Genomic DNA, 16608 nt, shown 5'->3' with positions numbered 1-16608 from the left:
AACTACATTCCTGCTTTCCACGAATATTCTTCACAACCTAATCAAGATTAGAAGGCTGTCTGCCAACTGTTCTCTGTTAATAAAACAGTATGTGGACTGACATTCAGAGGCAGCTTCTTTTGATCAAGTAACAGTACTCGTCTTGGCCAGTCACATCCAACTCATCTTTGCCAGTCTAGATCAAGCTCACAAAAAATTATTAAGTGAAAAAAAAAAAAATCTCCTCTCGTCTGGAACAGATTTTCAGTGATAAAGAGAATAAAAAGTTGTCAAGAACTTTTGCCTCATCTATGTATCACACGTGTGCCAAGAACTAATTTATTCTCTTTATGGCAGTGATTTCACCAGTCAGAAGGTGAAATATACATGACTACACATGGTGGTACTTGCTTGCCCACACTGGGCAACTAACGTAAGATATCCTTTGGTTTCCTTTGATAATTTTCTGGATGACTTCGTAAGTTCCTCAGCAATTTGCATCACTGGTCCTTCTTTCTGGCTCAAGTTTTGGTCTCTTCTTCAAAGATATATTAAAAATTAATCCATTTCATATCAGAAAGAATTACAATTTATACTTGTTTTAGAAAAACCTGCACCCAATAAATCACTGCTTTTAAAAAAAGGACATGAAGCTTTGGTGGCTTCCTGCCATGATCTGAATGGTTTCATTAAAAAGAATGCACTGAGGATACAGGGAAATAGAGTGCTGGTCTAATAAAATCCAACTATTATATCTTCATCATCGTATTACCTGCACACATTTTTCTTTTAGAGCTGCTTATGCAAAAGCCAAACTAAAAAATTCTCTCGTCTAAGGGGACACGTGAATTTACATTCTGTATTTGTACCAGTCCTGTTTACTATGTGACTCTGTAATTCTATCCTAAGTTATGGTACGTATGTTAGTATTTTCATCCTTACTTTTATGCTTCAATGAACTCCTTTTAGGCTACTGGTTTATCTGGGATTTGAGAATCTGGTGCAATATAACAGTAGTAACAAAAGTGCACATGTTAACAACTATAATCAATAACATAAGCAGACCTCAGCTGAGTGAACTGTATGGACCTCTTAGAAATGCTGGCTGAGACAACACATAATTATCATGAGGAATGCAATCGGATACCTGGGAAAATGATCACTAATCTTACATTTCAAATTTGTAACACGTGCATGAAATGTCTGTATGCCAGCTCAGGGACACGCCAGGACCCACTCCATCTACCTTAGGCCAAACTGACTTGGCAATAACATTACTGAGTCGTGTGGAAGCACAAGAAAAGGAAAATCAAGTGATTCGGAGGGCAGGTGTCTCTCCTGGTTTATGAGAATAAGTCACATCTCATAGACTGAGCCATGCCTTTGGAGGGCTAAGCCTACCTGAGGGTTCTCCTCCCGTTTTGGTTTGGGTGCAGCAGGTGGAGTGATGGTACGGCTCTCTGTTTGTTTCTCATCTGTTTCCGTGTGGGATTTAATTGTCTAAGAAAGGAAAAGTAAATGAAAATTCAGAATTCACTTTTCATTAAAAAAATGAAAACATAGTTTGTAGACAACAAAGAAGGAGAAAAGAACATACTCAAATTAGAAACATATTAATAAAAGAGATAATATGGACTATATTTTGGAAGGGCAAAAAGTAAAATTTAAGGCCCTAGTTGAAATAATTAAATTGTATAACTAGAGTAGATATGAATCTATAACTGTAATAGTCTAAGCTACACAAAAAGAAAAATCCACACTTTAATTCCTCTGTATAAAAATGAGTATAGGCTGCTCTGATTTCAATGTATTTTAGGATGTAGGGACAGTTTTCCAGAGCAAGCCCATTCTTATTACACATAAGTCAAGCTCCAGTCCACTGCAAGCTTAAGATCTGAATAACGTAAAAAAGAAAAAAAAATCTTGTGTACACCTTCTTCTCTTTCCAATTCCAATCATCACCTAAGAGAAGAGGCAGAATTACCCTCACTTGGGATATTTAACACCTGCCTGTAGCATCCATTAGAGGAGAGATGCGCTTGCCAAGAAAAGGTCATCTTGTAAGAGGCTAACAATCCGATTACCCCCAACTCTGTCTTCCAGATGCATCCATTCCGACAAAAGAACACCAGTATCGTTGTCATCTTTAAGAACAAATGGCACCTAGCAAACTGGTAGGCTCAGTTTGCATTACTATTCTTATTATGATCCAATGGCTAATTCATTTTATGAACCCCTCTGGAAATACTGAAATGATATTAGAAAAGTGGATACAAAAACTGTGAACACAAACCTACTTTACTTTTTCAAATAAAAAACACACGGATGCTAATGGTCTTTTTGTATGGTAACAAGAAATTAAATGAGGGTAAAACTGTGTGATTACTAATGAGTAGGATTCTGTCCTGTGAGCAAGGACAGCAAAAGTTCTCAAAAATCATTATGTCGTGAATTATGTTACTAGATCTGAAGAACACATACAATCACAAAGATCTTTCACTTTCTTTCCTAGCCACTTCCATATTTTCCTTCTGCTTCTCATATTTATTATTTTAGGAGAATGTAAGCATCTGCCATTATCAATACCGTGGCAACCACTGTTCTGGGGCAAATGCTGCCTGATTTTTTTTTTTTTTAATGTTTACTTATTTATTTTTGAGAGAGAGAGAAGGAGCAAGGACATGTGTGAGCAGGGAGGGGCAGAGAGAGGGAGACAGAGAATCCCAAGCGGGCTCTGTGCTGTCAGTGCAGAGCCCGATGCTGGGCTCAAACCCACAAACCGTGAGATCATGACCTGAGCCCAAACCAAGAGCTGGAAGGTTAACCGACTGAACCACCCAGGTGCCCCATGATATTTTATATTTTACCAATGCCCTATTCTATTTCCTTCTCTATATGATAAGCTACTTGAGAGAAGACACTGTTCTATACACATTTGCAGTCCTCTGTGCCTACCTAGTACAATGCCTTCCAGAAGAATCACGTACTTCTCTCTCACATTTTTTTTTAACCAAAAAGGACACATTTCCTCCATACAACAAACCACCAAATACATCTATAAGGGTACACGATGGGGAAGTAGGTGATAGTGTCATCTTTAAGGGCCTGGATGTCCAGAAAGCTTATTTTCATAGCTTTCTGAGTGAGGAAGGGCAGGAAGTCTGAGGGAGGGGAGGTAAGAGAAGGTCACCTGGAAGGGTCTGCTGATCCACTCCAAGGTTGTGTGAAATTTTTCGGGGTCTTCTGGTTCCACCTCTAAGGCTGAGTGACACACACAGTGGCAATGCCTCTGGGAAAGGACAAGCCAATTCCTCTCCACTAAGAGTTGGGAGTTGAATTCAACCCAGTTGAATCTGGGTTCAAATTTGCTCTCTCATTCAAGAAGAGTACAATTATCTCAGGGTTGTATAAAAAAACACCAAAAGCATCCAAAAAAAAAAAAATTAAAACAATGAAAAACACTGGGGAGACATCTTTCTCTCATGGAGCTCCTGCTCGGGGGAAACCAGGCCATGCTGTGAACAGCACTGCGCAGAGGCCTGTGCGGTACAGGAACGAAGCTCCAGCCAGCAGCCAGCGGGCAGTGAGGCCTGCCAACAACCACGGGACTGAGCTGGGAAGTGAATTATCCAGCCCCAGTGGAGCCTTGAGATGACTACAGCCCTGGCTTACAAGTTTGAAAGCAAACTTGTGAGGGACCTTGAGACAGAACCACCCAGCTAAGAGGCAAACTGATTCCTGACCCTCACAAGCTATAGGGAATACTAAAATATTTGTTGCTTTAAGCTGCTGAAAGCAAACCAAAAACATTAGGGCTGGGGGAGTGACAGAAATGGCAGAACAGGGAGCTCTAAGAATTAGTCCTTCCACTGAAGCAATCATTAAGCTGGCAAAACCAGAATCCACTTTTTAGAATTCTGGAATCTAATAAAAACCTTATAGCAACCAGGGGGACACTGACTGAAGAAAGAAATTGCTAAATTTCACTAAGAAAGCATTTTTTCCTTACCTATCTACAAATCCCCATTCCACAGTTTGGGCAGAGGCTCTGCAGATGGCAACCTGTGTTCCCAGCATGCCTTGCTGGTGCTAAGGGAAACAATACGGACCTTCTAAAACACCCGTGGTTGTGCGTTTTGATCCGTGTGGTGGTTCCCTGAGGACTGGTACAGAGGCTGACCTTTGTGTTGCCCACCTTATTAGGCCAAAGTGGCTTTCGGGGTGACATCTGATGAAAGAATCTAAAGATATATGTTACCCATAGTCACCTGGTGTAAGGGAGATGGTGGATGGAATATACAGCAGACAGACCTAAAGGCCTGGGAAGGAAGAGGCTGAAGAAGACGACTCCTGGAAGAGTGATGGCTTTCAAGGGCTATCACATATACTAGGGCATCCAGAAGGTACTGCACATTCCCAGGGCTAGATGCATGTTTAGAAAAGATGTGAGAGAACTCTAGGTTTGCACTGCTGGCTGATCTTTGAGCTGTACCCAAGGAAGAGGTGAAGGCTAAGGCAGAGTTACAGATGGCCTGGCTTAGAACTGACGAAGTAACCCTGCTCAGAGCCAATGTGCAAGGACTGGGAAAGTTGTTTTGTGTCTTTTTAAAAAAAATTTAGTTGTTGTTGTTGTTATTATTATTATTATTATTGGTTTTTTTGGCTCCAGTTGTTTAAGAAAATCCGTCAGGTCATTAGCTGACCACTGAGACAACAGAACAGAGAGTTCGGTGAATACACATGACAAGAAATAACAGTTTTTGCAAAAACAGTTTGGTAAAGGCACTAAACAGATAACTGCAGTCCTCAACCAAACCCTGGGGTGGGAGGAGAATCTAATCTCCAGAGTTATCACATTGTAATTTCAAAATGAAGAGTTTTCAACAAAAAATTGGAAGGCATACAAAGAAAACAGGAAGGTATGGCCCATTTGTAGGGAAACAAAATCAACAAAAACTGGCCTTAAGGAAGCCCAGTCCAGCCCTGGACTCTCTAGGAAAAGAAAAACTAATTAAATATGCTCAAAGAGCTAATGGAAACTATGGACAAAGAACTGAAAGAAACCAGGAGAACAATTTCTCACCAAAAAAGACACTACCCATAAAGAGATAGAAATTATTGAAAGGAACCAAATAGAAACTCTGGAGCTGAAAAGTATGCAAGTTGAGATGAAAAATTCTCTAGAAGGGTTCAGGCAAAAGAAAGAATCAGTGAAGTCCAAGACAGGACAACTGAAATTGTCCAGTCTGAGGAACAGAAAGGAAAAACATGAAGAAAAATGAACGGAGCCTAAGGGACTTGTGGGATATCATCAACATACGCATTATGGACTCCTGGGGGGACAGGACAAGCAGAGAGAGAGAGAGAGCAGCAGAGATAATACCTGAAGGATTAATAGCTCAAAACTTCCCACACTGGATGAAAGACAGAAATCTACACATCCAAGAAGCTCAGTGACATCCACGTAGAATAAACTCAAAAGACATTCACAGTCTGTGGGAAAATGGCAGAGCAGGAGGCCCCTGAGTTCTCCCTGTCCCCACATTTACAACCAGATTTTAACTACATCCAAGTCAATAAGCAGGAATGCAATCTGAAGACTGGAGCAACACATTCTATAACTAAACATAGAGAAGAAGCTGCATCTGAAAGGTCAGGAAGGTCAGAAAGGCAGAGGGAGGCTGCCGGCAGGAGGGAGAGAGCTGTGTGCAGGAGAGAGAAAAATGGGCTCTCGTACCAGGGAGCTCACATGTCGAAGAATGATCCCCATAACATTTGGCTTTAAAAACAGGGCTGAATTCCATGAGTTTTAAAACCAGTGGGACTTGGAGCCTGAAGCTTTAAAAGTCAGCTGACTCAACACTGGGTGAGCCAGGGTGAGGGTGAATGACAGCTGGGTCGCCATCCTTAAAGAGAGCAGGCTGAGGCAAGAAAACATAAAAACGGCAATTTTCACAACACAACACTGGGGGCAAATGGGAGACAGATCCGTTCACATTGATTTTGAAGTGTGTTGGGGGACTTCTCTGAAAACAAGGGAGCTGGCAGATGCCATTCTCTCCACGCCCCTCCCCACTGCCACCAACCCGCAGCATAAACAGAGCCACCTGCGGGAGGCAGCACTGCATAGACACTTGCTACCTAACCAGCTGGCAGGGGCACCACACCCACGAGCTCTCCAGAGGACTCATCCACTCTAAGCCTGCTAGCCATGGCCTTAGGGCAAATTTTGTTAGTGTACATGCCCGCCCAGCCACTGAGTGCACAGCTGCCACAGCATGCCCTTGCCATCGTGCACCAGGCCCAGCTGTGCCCACCTCACTCCCCTGGCCAGCCTGGCACACAGTCCCCAAATGCTTTGGGAGATTCCCCATAGGACAGGACTAGTGGCCCAGCGCAAATTGTGCTAACACTACCATCCCCCTCACAAGTTCCCCAGAGGGCACGACCCCTCAGATGTGGTCTGCATGGGTCCCACTAACACCACAGACAGCAAGCACAGCCCACAACAGGCGGAGAGTCAGTACAGGCGACTGCAGTGAAAGGAAAAGTGACTCAGACACAACAGCAGGGCGTAAGCAACACACAGGATACTCTCCTGAAGTGCCAGGTTCTGGTGAACAGGGGACACTGCACTGCAGAGGGCATTCCAGGACCTCTTCTTCATAAAGTCACTACTTTCAAGAGCAGAAGACACAGCTGACTTTCTTACACACAGAAACAGAAAAAGAGAGGCAAAGTGAGAGACATTTATCTATCTGAAATGAAAGAACAGGACAAGGCCATGGTCAGAGATGTAAGCAAAACAGATATAAGTAACATGTCTGATAAAGAATTTAAAGCAATGATTATTAGGATACGCACCGAACTTGAGAAAAGAGTGGAAGACCCTTAACATGGAGATAAGGAATAACACAGCAGACATAAAGGGCTCAGTAAATGAAAAATAGGTTGATGGAATGAAGAGAGGGCTAGAAGAAGCAGAAGAATGAATTAATGACCTAGAACACAGAGTAATGGAAAATAATCAAGCTGAACAAAAGAAAGAAAAAAGAACTAGGCAAAATGAGAATACACTTAGAGAACTCAGTGACTCCATCAAATATAATAACAGTCATAGTATAGGAGTCCCAGAAAAAGAAGAAAGAGAAAAGGGGGCAGAAAACTTATTTGAGGAAAAAGTATTTGAAAACATCCCTGATCTGGGGAAAGAAACCAATATCCAGATCCAGGAGGCACAGAGAACTCCCATCAAAATCAACAAAAGCAGATTCATACACAGACATATTATATTCAAATTGGCAAAAATCGTGATAAGAAAAAAACTTTAAGCAGCAAGACAAAAGAAGTCAGTAACTTACAAGGGAAAACCCATAACGCTTTCAGGAGATTTTCCAAAGAAACTTTGCAAGACAGAATGGAGTGGCAGGATATACTCAAAGTGCTGAACGGGAAAATTCTACAGCCCAAAATACTCTATCCAGCAAGGCTATCATTCAGAATAGAGAGATGAAGAGTTTCCTAAAAAACAAAACCAAAGGAGTTCATGACCGCTAAACCAGCCCTGCAAGAAATATTAAAGGGGACTCTCTGAGTAGAAGGAGAGACCACAAGTGACAGTACAGAGGTAGGAAACACAAAAGAAGTAAAAGTGAATATTTCTATTAAAAAAAATCAGTCAAGGAACGCACAAAAAAAGGATGTAAAATATAATGACATATACCTAAAACGTGGGTAGGAGAGTAGAAAAGAATGGGTTCAAACTTAAACAATCATCAACTTAAAACAGACTGCTATATGCTGAAGAGGTTATATACAAATCTAATGGTAACCATATATCAAATACCACTAATAAATATGCAAAGAATAAAGACAAAGAAATCCAAATATATCACTAAAGAAAATCAGCAAAAGAAATACAAGAGGGGATCAGAGAAAATCTTCAGAAATAACCACAAGACAGGTAATAAAATGGCAATAAATATCTATTGATCAATAATTACTTTGAATATAAATGCAGTAAACACTCCAATCAAAAGAAACAGGGTGACAGAGTAGATTTAAAAAACAAGGCCCATCTATATGCTGTCTATGAGAGACTCATTTTAGGCCTAAAGACACAGACTGGAAGTGAGAGTATGGAGAAACATCTATCATGCAAATGAAATGGATGTCAAAAGAAAGCCAGAGTACTAATACTTATATCAAATAAAATAGACTTTATTTTTTAAAATTTATTTATGTACTTTGAGAGAGCAAGCAGAGGAGGGGCAGAGAGAGAAGGAGGGAAAGAGAATCCCAAGCAGGCTCTGCACTGTCAGAGTGGAACTGGATGTGGGGCTCGAACTCATGAACTGCAAGATCATGACCTGAGCCAAAACCAAGAGTCAGACGCTTAACTGACTGAGCCACCCAGGCACCCCTAAAATAGATTTTTAAAACAAAGACTGTAACAAGAGATAAAGAAGGACACTATATAATAATAATAATAATAATAATAATAATAAGGGTACTATCTAACAAGAAGATATAACAGCTGTAAATATTTATGCACCCAACAGAGAAGCACCCAAATCTATAAAACAGTAACAAACATAAAGGAACTAATCAATAATAATACAATAATAATAGGGGACTTTAACACCTCACTTACATTGACAGATCATCCAAACAGAAATCAACAAGGAAACAGTGGCTTTGAATGACACACTGGAACAGATGGATTTAACAGATATATTCAGAACATTCCATCTTAAAACAGCAGAATACACACTCTTTTCAAGTGCACACAGAACATTCTCCAGAATGACCATATATTAGCCCACAAAACAAGCTTCAACAAATTCAAGAAGATCAAAGATATACCACTCATCTTATCTGACCACAACTTTATGAAACCAGAAGTCAACCAACAAGAAAAAACCTGGAAAGATCACAAATACATGGAAGTTAAATAACGTGCTACTAAACAATGAATGGGTTAACTAGGAAATAAAAGAAGAAACAAAACAGTACACGGAAACAAATGAAAAAGAAAACAATGGTGCAAAACCTCTGGGATGCAGCAAAACAGATTCTAAGAGGAAAGTTTATAGCAATACAGGCCTACCTCAAGAAGCAAGAAAAATCTCAAATGAACAACCCGGTCTTACACCTAAAGGAGCCAGAAAAAGAACAACAAACAAAACCTAAAACCAGTAGAAGGAAGGAAATAATAAAGATTAAGCAGTAATAAATGATATAGAAACTATAAAAAACAATAGAACAGATCAATGAAATCAGGAGCTGGTTCTTTGAAAAAAAAAATCAATAAAATTGATAAACCCTTAGCCAGACTTACCAAGAAAAAAAGAGAAAGGACCCAAATAAATAAAATCACAAATGAGAGAGGATAAATAACCACCAACATCACAGAAATACAATGTTATAAGAGAATATTGTGGAAAGCTATATGCCAACAAATTGCATAACCTAGAAGAAATGGATAAATTCCTAGAAAAATATAAGCTACAAAAACTGGAACAGGAAGAAACGGAAAATTTGAACAGACTAATAACCAGCAAAGAAATTGAATTAGTAATCAAAAAACTCCCAATATACAAAAGTCCAGGACCAGATGGGCTTCATGGGTTAATCCTATCAAACATTTAAAGAAGAGTTAATACCTCTTCTTCTCAAACTATTCCAAAAAATAGAAAAGGAAGGAAAACTTCCAAATGAGGCCAGCATTATCCTGATACCAAAACTGGATAAAGACACCACTAAAAAACAAACAAACAAACAAACAAACCACAGGCCAATATCCATGATGAAACTAGATGTAAAAATCCTCAACAAAGAAATAGCAAAGCGAATTCAACCATACTTTAAAAAAATCATTCACCACAACCAAGTGGGATTTATTCCTAGGTTGCAAGGGTGGTGCAATATTCACAAATTAATCAGTGTAATACATCACATCATAAGAGAAAGGGTAAGAACCATAAGATCATTTCAGTAGATGCAGAGAAAGCATCTGACAAAGTACAACATCCATTCATGATAAAAACCCTCAACAAAGTAGGTTTAGAGGAAACATACCTCAACACAATAAAAGCCATATATGAAAAAGAGAGCTTTTTCCCCAAGGTCAGGAACCAGACAAGGATGTGCACTCTCACCACTTTTATTCAACATAGTACTGGTAGTCCTAGCCATAGCAATCAGACAACAAAAAGTAGTAAAAGTCATTCAAATTGATAAGGAAGAAGTAAACCTTTCACTATTTGCAAATGATAAAGGATTATCTGATAAAGGACTGGTATCCAAAATATATAAATAACTTATAAAAGTCAACATCCAAAAAATAAATAATCCAATTAAAAATGGGCAGAAGATATGAAGAGACATTTCCCCAAAGACGACTTTCAGATGGCCAACACATTACATGAAAAGATATTCATCATCACTTACCATTGGGGAAATGCAAATCAAAACTACAATGAGGTATCTCCTCACACCTAGCAGAAAAGCTAAAATCAGTAACACAAGAAACAACAGGTGTTGGCGAAGATGTGGAGTAAAAGGAACCCTCTTGCACTTTTGGTGGGAATGCAAACTGGTGCAGTTGCTCTAGAAAACAGTATGGAGGTTCCTCAAAAAGTTAAAAATAGAATTACCCTACAATCCAGTGATCACACTGCTGGGTATTTACCCAAAGAACACAAAAACACTAATTCAAAGGGATACATACACCCCTATGTTGGATAAGTGGACAAAGAAGATATGGTGTGTACACACACACACACACACACACACACACACACACACACAGACAATGGAATATCATTTCGCCATAAGAATGAAATCTTGCTATTTTCAATGACATGTATGGATCTAGAGAATATAATGCTAAGCGAAATAAGTCAGACAAATACCATATGATTTCACTCATGTGTGGCATTTAAGAAACAAAGCAAATGAGCAAAGGGAAAAAAAGAGACAAATGAAGAACCAGACTCTTAATTATAGAGAACAAATTGATGGATACTAGAGGGGAGGTGGGTGGGGGATGGGTGAAATAGGTGAAAGGGGTTAAGGAGTGTACTTGTGGTGAGCAACAGGTGATGTATGGAACTGTTGACTCACTATATTGTACCCCTAAAACTAATATAACACTGTATGTTAACTAGCTGGAATTAAAATAAAAGCTTAAAAAATAAAATAATTAAAATTTTAAAAATAAAAAAATAAAATTTGTGTTCCCATAAAAATGATTAAAAATAAATAAATGAGATTCACAGGGAGACACATTGTAGTCACACTGTTGAAAGACAAAGGCAAAGAGAGAGTCTTGAAAGCAGTAAGACAGAAGTGATGCATCACACAGAAAAGGTCCTCAATGGGGTTAGCAGCCAACTTCTCCCCAGAAACCAGAGGCCAGCAGCAGGGGGATTACATAAAGTGCTGAAAGAAAATCACTATCAACCAAGAATGCTATATCCTGCAAAAACCTAAGGAAGTTCATTGCTAGTAGATCTGCCCTAAAAGAAATGCTAAAGGAGTTCTTCGGGCTGAAATAAGAAGACACTAGACAGTAACTTCAAGTCATACAAAGAGATAAGAATTCCAGTAAAGGAAACTACACAGGTAAAAACAGAATCCAGTATTTTTGTATCTTTGATTTGTAACTTCTCTTTTAGTTTTCTGTATGAGTTAGAAAAGAGATGCATAAAGCAATAATTATAAATCTATATTAGTGGGCATACAATGTACAAAAGATGTAAATCTGTGACAACAGAAAGGAGGGGCAGAGCTGTATAGAACAGAGTTTTTGTATACTATTAAAGCTAAGCTTGTATCAATTCAAACTACACAGTTAAAGATTTATGAATGTTAACTGCAATCCCCATGGTAACCACTGAGAAAATAACTAAAATGTACACAGAAAAGAAAATGAGGGCATCAAAAGTATGCACTAGAAAGAAAATCCAAACACAAAAGAAGGCAGTATTGGAGTAACTGAGGAACAAAAAAGACATAAGACATATAGAAAACAAATAGCAAAATGGCATAAGTCCTTTCCTATCAGCACTTTAAACGTAACTGAGTTCAACCCACAAATTAAAAGACAGACAGTGGCAGAATGGATTAACAAAACAAGATCCAAAATATATGCTATCTATAATAGACTCATCTCAAAGCCAAAGATACAAAAAAGTTGAAAGTCAAAGGATGAAAAAAGATATTTCATGCAAACAGTAACCGAAAGAGTACAGGGATAGCTATACTAATTGTTTGCCTTAAGTCAAAAAACTGTTACAGGAGACAAAGAAGGTCATTATATATTGATAAAAGGGTCAGTTCATTAAGAAGACATGATACATTTTAAATATATATGCACCAAACAACAGAGTCTTAAAATATGAAACAAATATTGACAGAACTGAATGAAGAAATAAAATAGTTCTATAATAATAATAATTGGAGACTTTAATACCTCACTTTAAAGAATGGAAAGAAGGGGCACCTGGCTGGCTCAGTTGGTAGAGCATGAAACTCTTGATTTCCAGGTCATGAGTTCGAGCCCCACGCCGGGTGTAGATTACTTAAAAATATTTTAGGAAGGAAGGAAGGAAGGAAGGAAGGAAGGAAGGAAGGAAGGAAGGAATGGAGGGAAGGAGGGAGGAGGGAAAAAGAAAAAAGAAAAGAACATGTAGACAGAAGATCAATAAGGAAATGGAGGACGTGAACAACACTATAAACCAACTAGATCTAACATACATCTAAAGCACAGTCCACTCAACAACAACAGAATACACATTCTTCTCAAGTATAATACATGACACATTCTCTGGAACAGATCATGTTTGAGGTCACAAAACAAATCCTAATAAATTTCAGGAGACTTAACATAGAAAGTATCTTATCTTCTCTGACCACAAGAGAAAGAAGCTGGAAATCAGTAATAAAGGAAAACTAGAAAACTTAAACACGTGTGGAAATTAAACACACACTCTTACATAACCAATGGGTCAAAGAAGGAATCACCAGGGAAATTAGAAAATACTTTGAGAGGAATGAAAATGAAAACATAATATAACAAAACTGACGTGATACAGTGAAAGCAGTGCTCGGGAGGAAATTTATAGCTCTAACAGTTTACTTAAAAAAAAAAAAAAAGGATCTCAAACCAATAACCTAACTTTAAATGTTAAAGAACTAAAAAAGCCTTAAGAAACCAGAAAAAAAAAACAACTAAAGCCAAAGCTAGCAGAAGGAAGAAAATAATAAAAGTTATAGTGGAAATAAATGAAATAGAGAACACAAAAACAATAGAATTAATGAAATCAAAAGTTTATTCCTTTTTCTTTTTTTTCTTTTTGAGAGAGAGAGAGTGTGTGTGAGAGCGAGTGGGGGAGGGACAGAGAGAGAGGGGACAGAAGATCTGAAGCAGGCTCTAGCTGACAGCAGCGAGCCCGACGCGGGGCCTGAACTCACAAATCCTGAGATCATGGCCTGAATCGCAGTTGGATGCTCAACCAACTGAGCCACCCAGGTGCCCTAAAAGTTTATTCTTTGACGAGATCAACAAAATTGAGAAACCTTTAGTTGGACAGACTGAAAAAACAGAAAATGCAAATAACAAAAATCATAAACACAAGTGGGAACGTTGGGTGTAGATTACTTAAAATTCTTTTAGGAAGGAAGGAAGGAAGGAAGGGAGGAGAGAGGGAGGGAGGGAGGAAGGAAACAGAAAAGTTAAGAAGAAAGAAAAGAACATGTAGACAGAAGATCAATAAGGAAATGGAGAACATGAACAACACTATAAACCAACAAGATCTAACATACATATAAAGCACAATCCACTCAACAACCACAGAATACACATTCTACCTATCTTACAGAAGAAAAAAAAAAGGATTAGAAGAGAGTACAATGAAGAATTACCAACAAATTAAATAATATAGATGCAATGGACAAATTCCTATAAATATAAAAATTACCAAAATTGACTCGAGCACTGGAAAATCTCAACAGACCTGTTACAGCTAAAGAAATTGAAACAGTAATCAAAATCCTCTCCAAAAAGAAAAGTTCAGAATCAGCTTCACTGGTGAATTCTACCAAACATTTAAAGAACTAACACTGATCCTTCTCAAACTCTTCCAAAAAATAGGAGGAAAATATTTCCTAACTTGTTCTATGAAGCCAGCCCTACCTTGATACTAATGCCAAAGACACCACAAAAAGAGAAAATTACAGACCAATGCCCCTTATGAATATAGTGAAACATTCTTTCAATTTTTTTTAATGTATCTAATTTTGAGAAAGAGAGAGAATGTGAGCAGGGGAGGGACAGAGAGGGGGAGAGAGAGAATCCCAAGCAGGCTCCACACTATCAGCACACAGCCAGATACAGGGCTGGATCCCACAAACCGTGAGATCATGACCTGAGCAGAAATCAAGAGTCAGACGCTTAACCGCTGAACTACCTAGGCGCTCCGCCCTACAGTCAAAAATTTTTAATAAAATACTAGCAAACTGAATCTAACAGTATATTCAAAAGATACACCACGACAAAGCAGAACTTATCCCAGGAACGAAAGATGTAAGAAAACCAATGTAATATACCACATTAATGAAGGAGGGCAACTCTTCCCCAACACATGATCATCTCAATAAATGTAGAAAAAAGCATTTGTCAAAATCCAACATTCATTCATGATAAAACACTCAGAAATCTAGAAATAGAAGGAAATGTCCTCAACTTTATAAATACAGGGTATTTATGAGAAACCACAGCTAACATCATACTTAACAGCGAGAGGCTGAATGCTTTCGCTCCGAGATCGGGAACAATAGAAGTATGCCCACTTTCACCATGACTATTCAACATTGTGGTGGTAGTTCTAGTCAGAACAATTAGGAAAGAAAAGACATAAAAGGAATCAAAATTGGAAAGGATGATCTAAATCTATCTCTATTTGCAGAGGATCCTACATATAGAAATTCCAAGAATCCACAAAACAACTACTAGAGCTAATAAAAAAATTTGGCAAAGTTGCAAGGTACAAGATAAATGAGCTGTATTTCTACATAACAGTAATGAACAATTGCAATAGGAAATTAGGAAAACAATTACATTTTATAATAGCATCCCAAAGAATAAAATACCTAGGAATAAATTTAACTAAGGAGACAAAAGACTTGTGCACTGCAAATTATAAAGCACTGCTGAAAGACACAAAACTAAATAAATGGAAAGACATCCATGTTCAAGAACTGAAAATTCCAACAGCGTTTTCTTGTCGGAAGAATCGGCTTTTCCAATTCTCAAAAGCACGCAGGAATTGCAAGGACCCCTGAATGGCCAAAACAATATTGAAGAAGAAAAACGTTGGACGACTCACACTTTCCAATGTCAAAACTTACTACAAAATTACAGTAATTAAGAGAGTGTGGTAGGTACTGGCACAAAGACAGAGCTACAGACCAAAAGAATAGGACTGAGAGTCCAGAAATAAATCCACACATCAATTGCCAACTGGTTGTCAACAATGGTGTCATGATCATTCAAATGGGGAGAGAACAGTATCTTCAACAAATGGTGCTGGAACTGCATATCCACATGTGAAATAATTAAGCTGGACCCTTTATCTCATACTACATTCAAAAATTAAGTCAGAATGAACTACTAACTTAAATAGAAGAGCTAAAACCCTACAACTTCTTAGAAGAAAAATTAGGTTATGGTAAATCTTCATTATCTTAGATGTCAGTATGGATTCCTAGATAGGACACCAAAAACGCAAGCAACAAAAGAAAAAAACAGATAAACTGGACTTCATCAAAATTAAAACGTTTTGGGCATCAAAGTACATTATCCATAAAACGAAGAAAACACAGGCTTCCAGAAAAGAAAAAGTGAAAAGACCACCGACAGAATGGAAGAAAATACCTGCAAATCATATATCTGATAAGAGTCTAGTATCCAGATTATACAAAGAACCCTCACAACTCAACAACAAAAAGACAAACAACCCAATATAGAAACTGGCAAAGAACTTGGATATTTCTCTAAAGAAAATATACAAATGGCCAAAAAGCACATGAAAGATGTCCAACAACAACATTAATCATTAACAAAATGCAAATCAAACTCACAATGAAATACCACTTCACACCTACTAGGATGGCTATAATTTTTAAAAAGGGAAAACAGTAAGCATTACCAAGGATGTGGAGCAAACAGCATGCTCACACATTGCTGGTGGGAATGGAAAATGATTCAGCTGCTGTGGAAACAGTGTGGCAGTTCCTCAAAAAGTTAAACCCCGAATTGTCACATGATCCAGTAATTGCACTCTTAGGTATGTATATACCCCCAAAGAATGGAAAGCAGGTATTCAAACAAATGTTTGTACATAAATATTCATAGGAGCACCATTCCCAATAGCCAAAAGGTAGAAATAACCCAAATGTCCATCAATGGATGAACAGATAAACAAGTTACGGTATATACATACTATGGACTATTATTCAGCCATTAAAAGGATATGAAGTACTGATACCTGTTATAATGTGGATGAATCTGGAAAACACTATGCTAACTGAAAGAGGCCAGACACAAAAGGTCACATATTATAT

The 16608-nt window shown here is 38.2% G+C and overlaps 1 protein-coding gene across 23 annotated transcripts in view; it reads right to left on the bottom strand.

Moving 5' to 3' along the window:
• The window catches only part of PHF21A (PHD finger protein 21A), a 191782-nt gene that overhangs the window by 17178 nt on the left and 157996 nt on the right, over nucleotides 1–16608 (bottom strand). For all 23 annotated transcript variants that reach the window (XM_053203252.1, XM_027072797.2, XM_027072793.2 and 20 more), the window contains one exon: nucleotides 1381–1479. In XM_053203252.1, the coding sequence (XP_053059227.1) occupies nucleotides 1381–1479 (99 nt within the window). The remainder of the gene's footprint in view (nucleotides 1–1380; nucleotides 1480–16608) is intronic.

The sequence above is a fragment of the Acinonyx jubatus genome, chromosome D1, assembly GCF_027475565.1.
Source record: "Acinonyx jubatus isolate Ajub_Pintada_27869175 chromosome D1, VMU_Ajub_asm_v1.0, whole genome shotgun sequence".
Classification (NCBI taxonomy): Eukaryota; Metazoa; Chordata; class Mammalia; order Carnivora; family Felidae; genus Acinonyx; species Acinonyx jubatus.
Note: the sequence above shows the minus strand (reverse complement) of the source record. Positions and strands in the feature narration are given on the sequence as shown.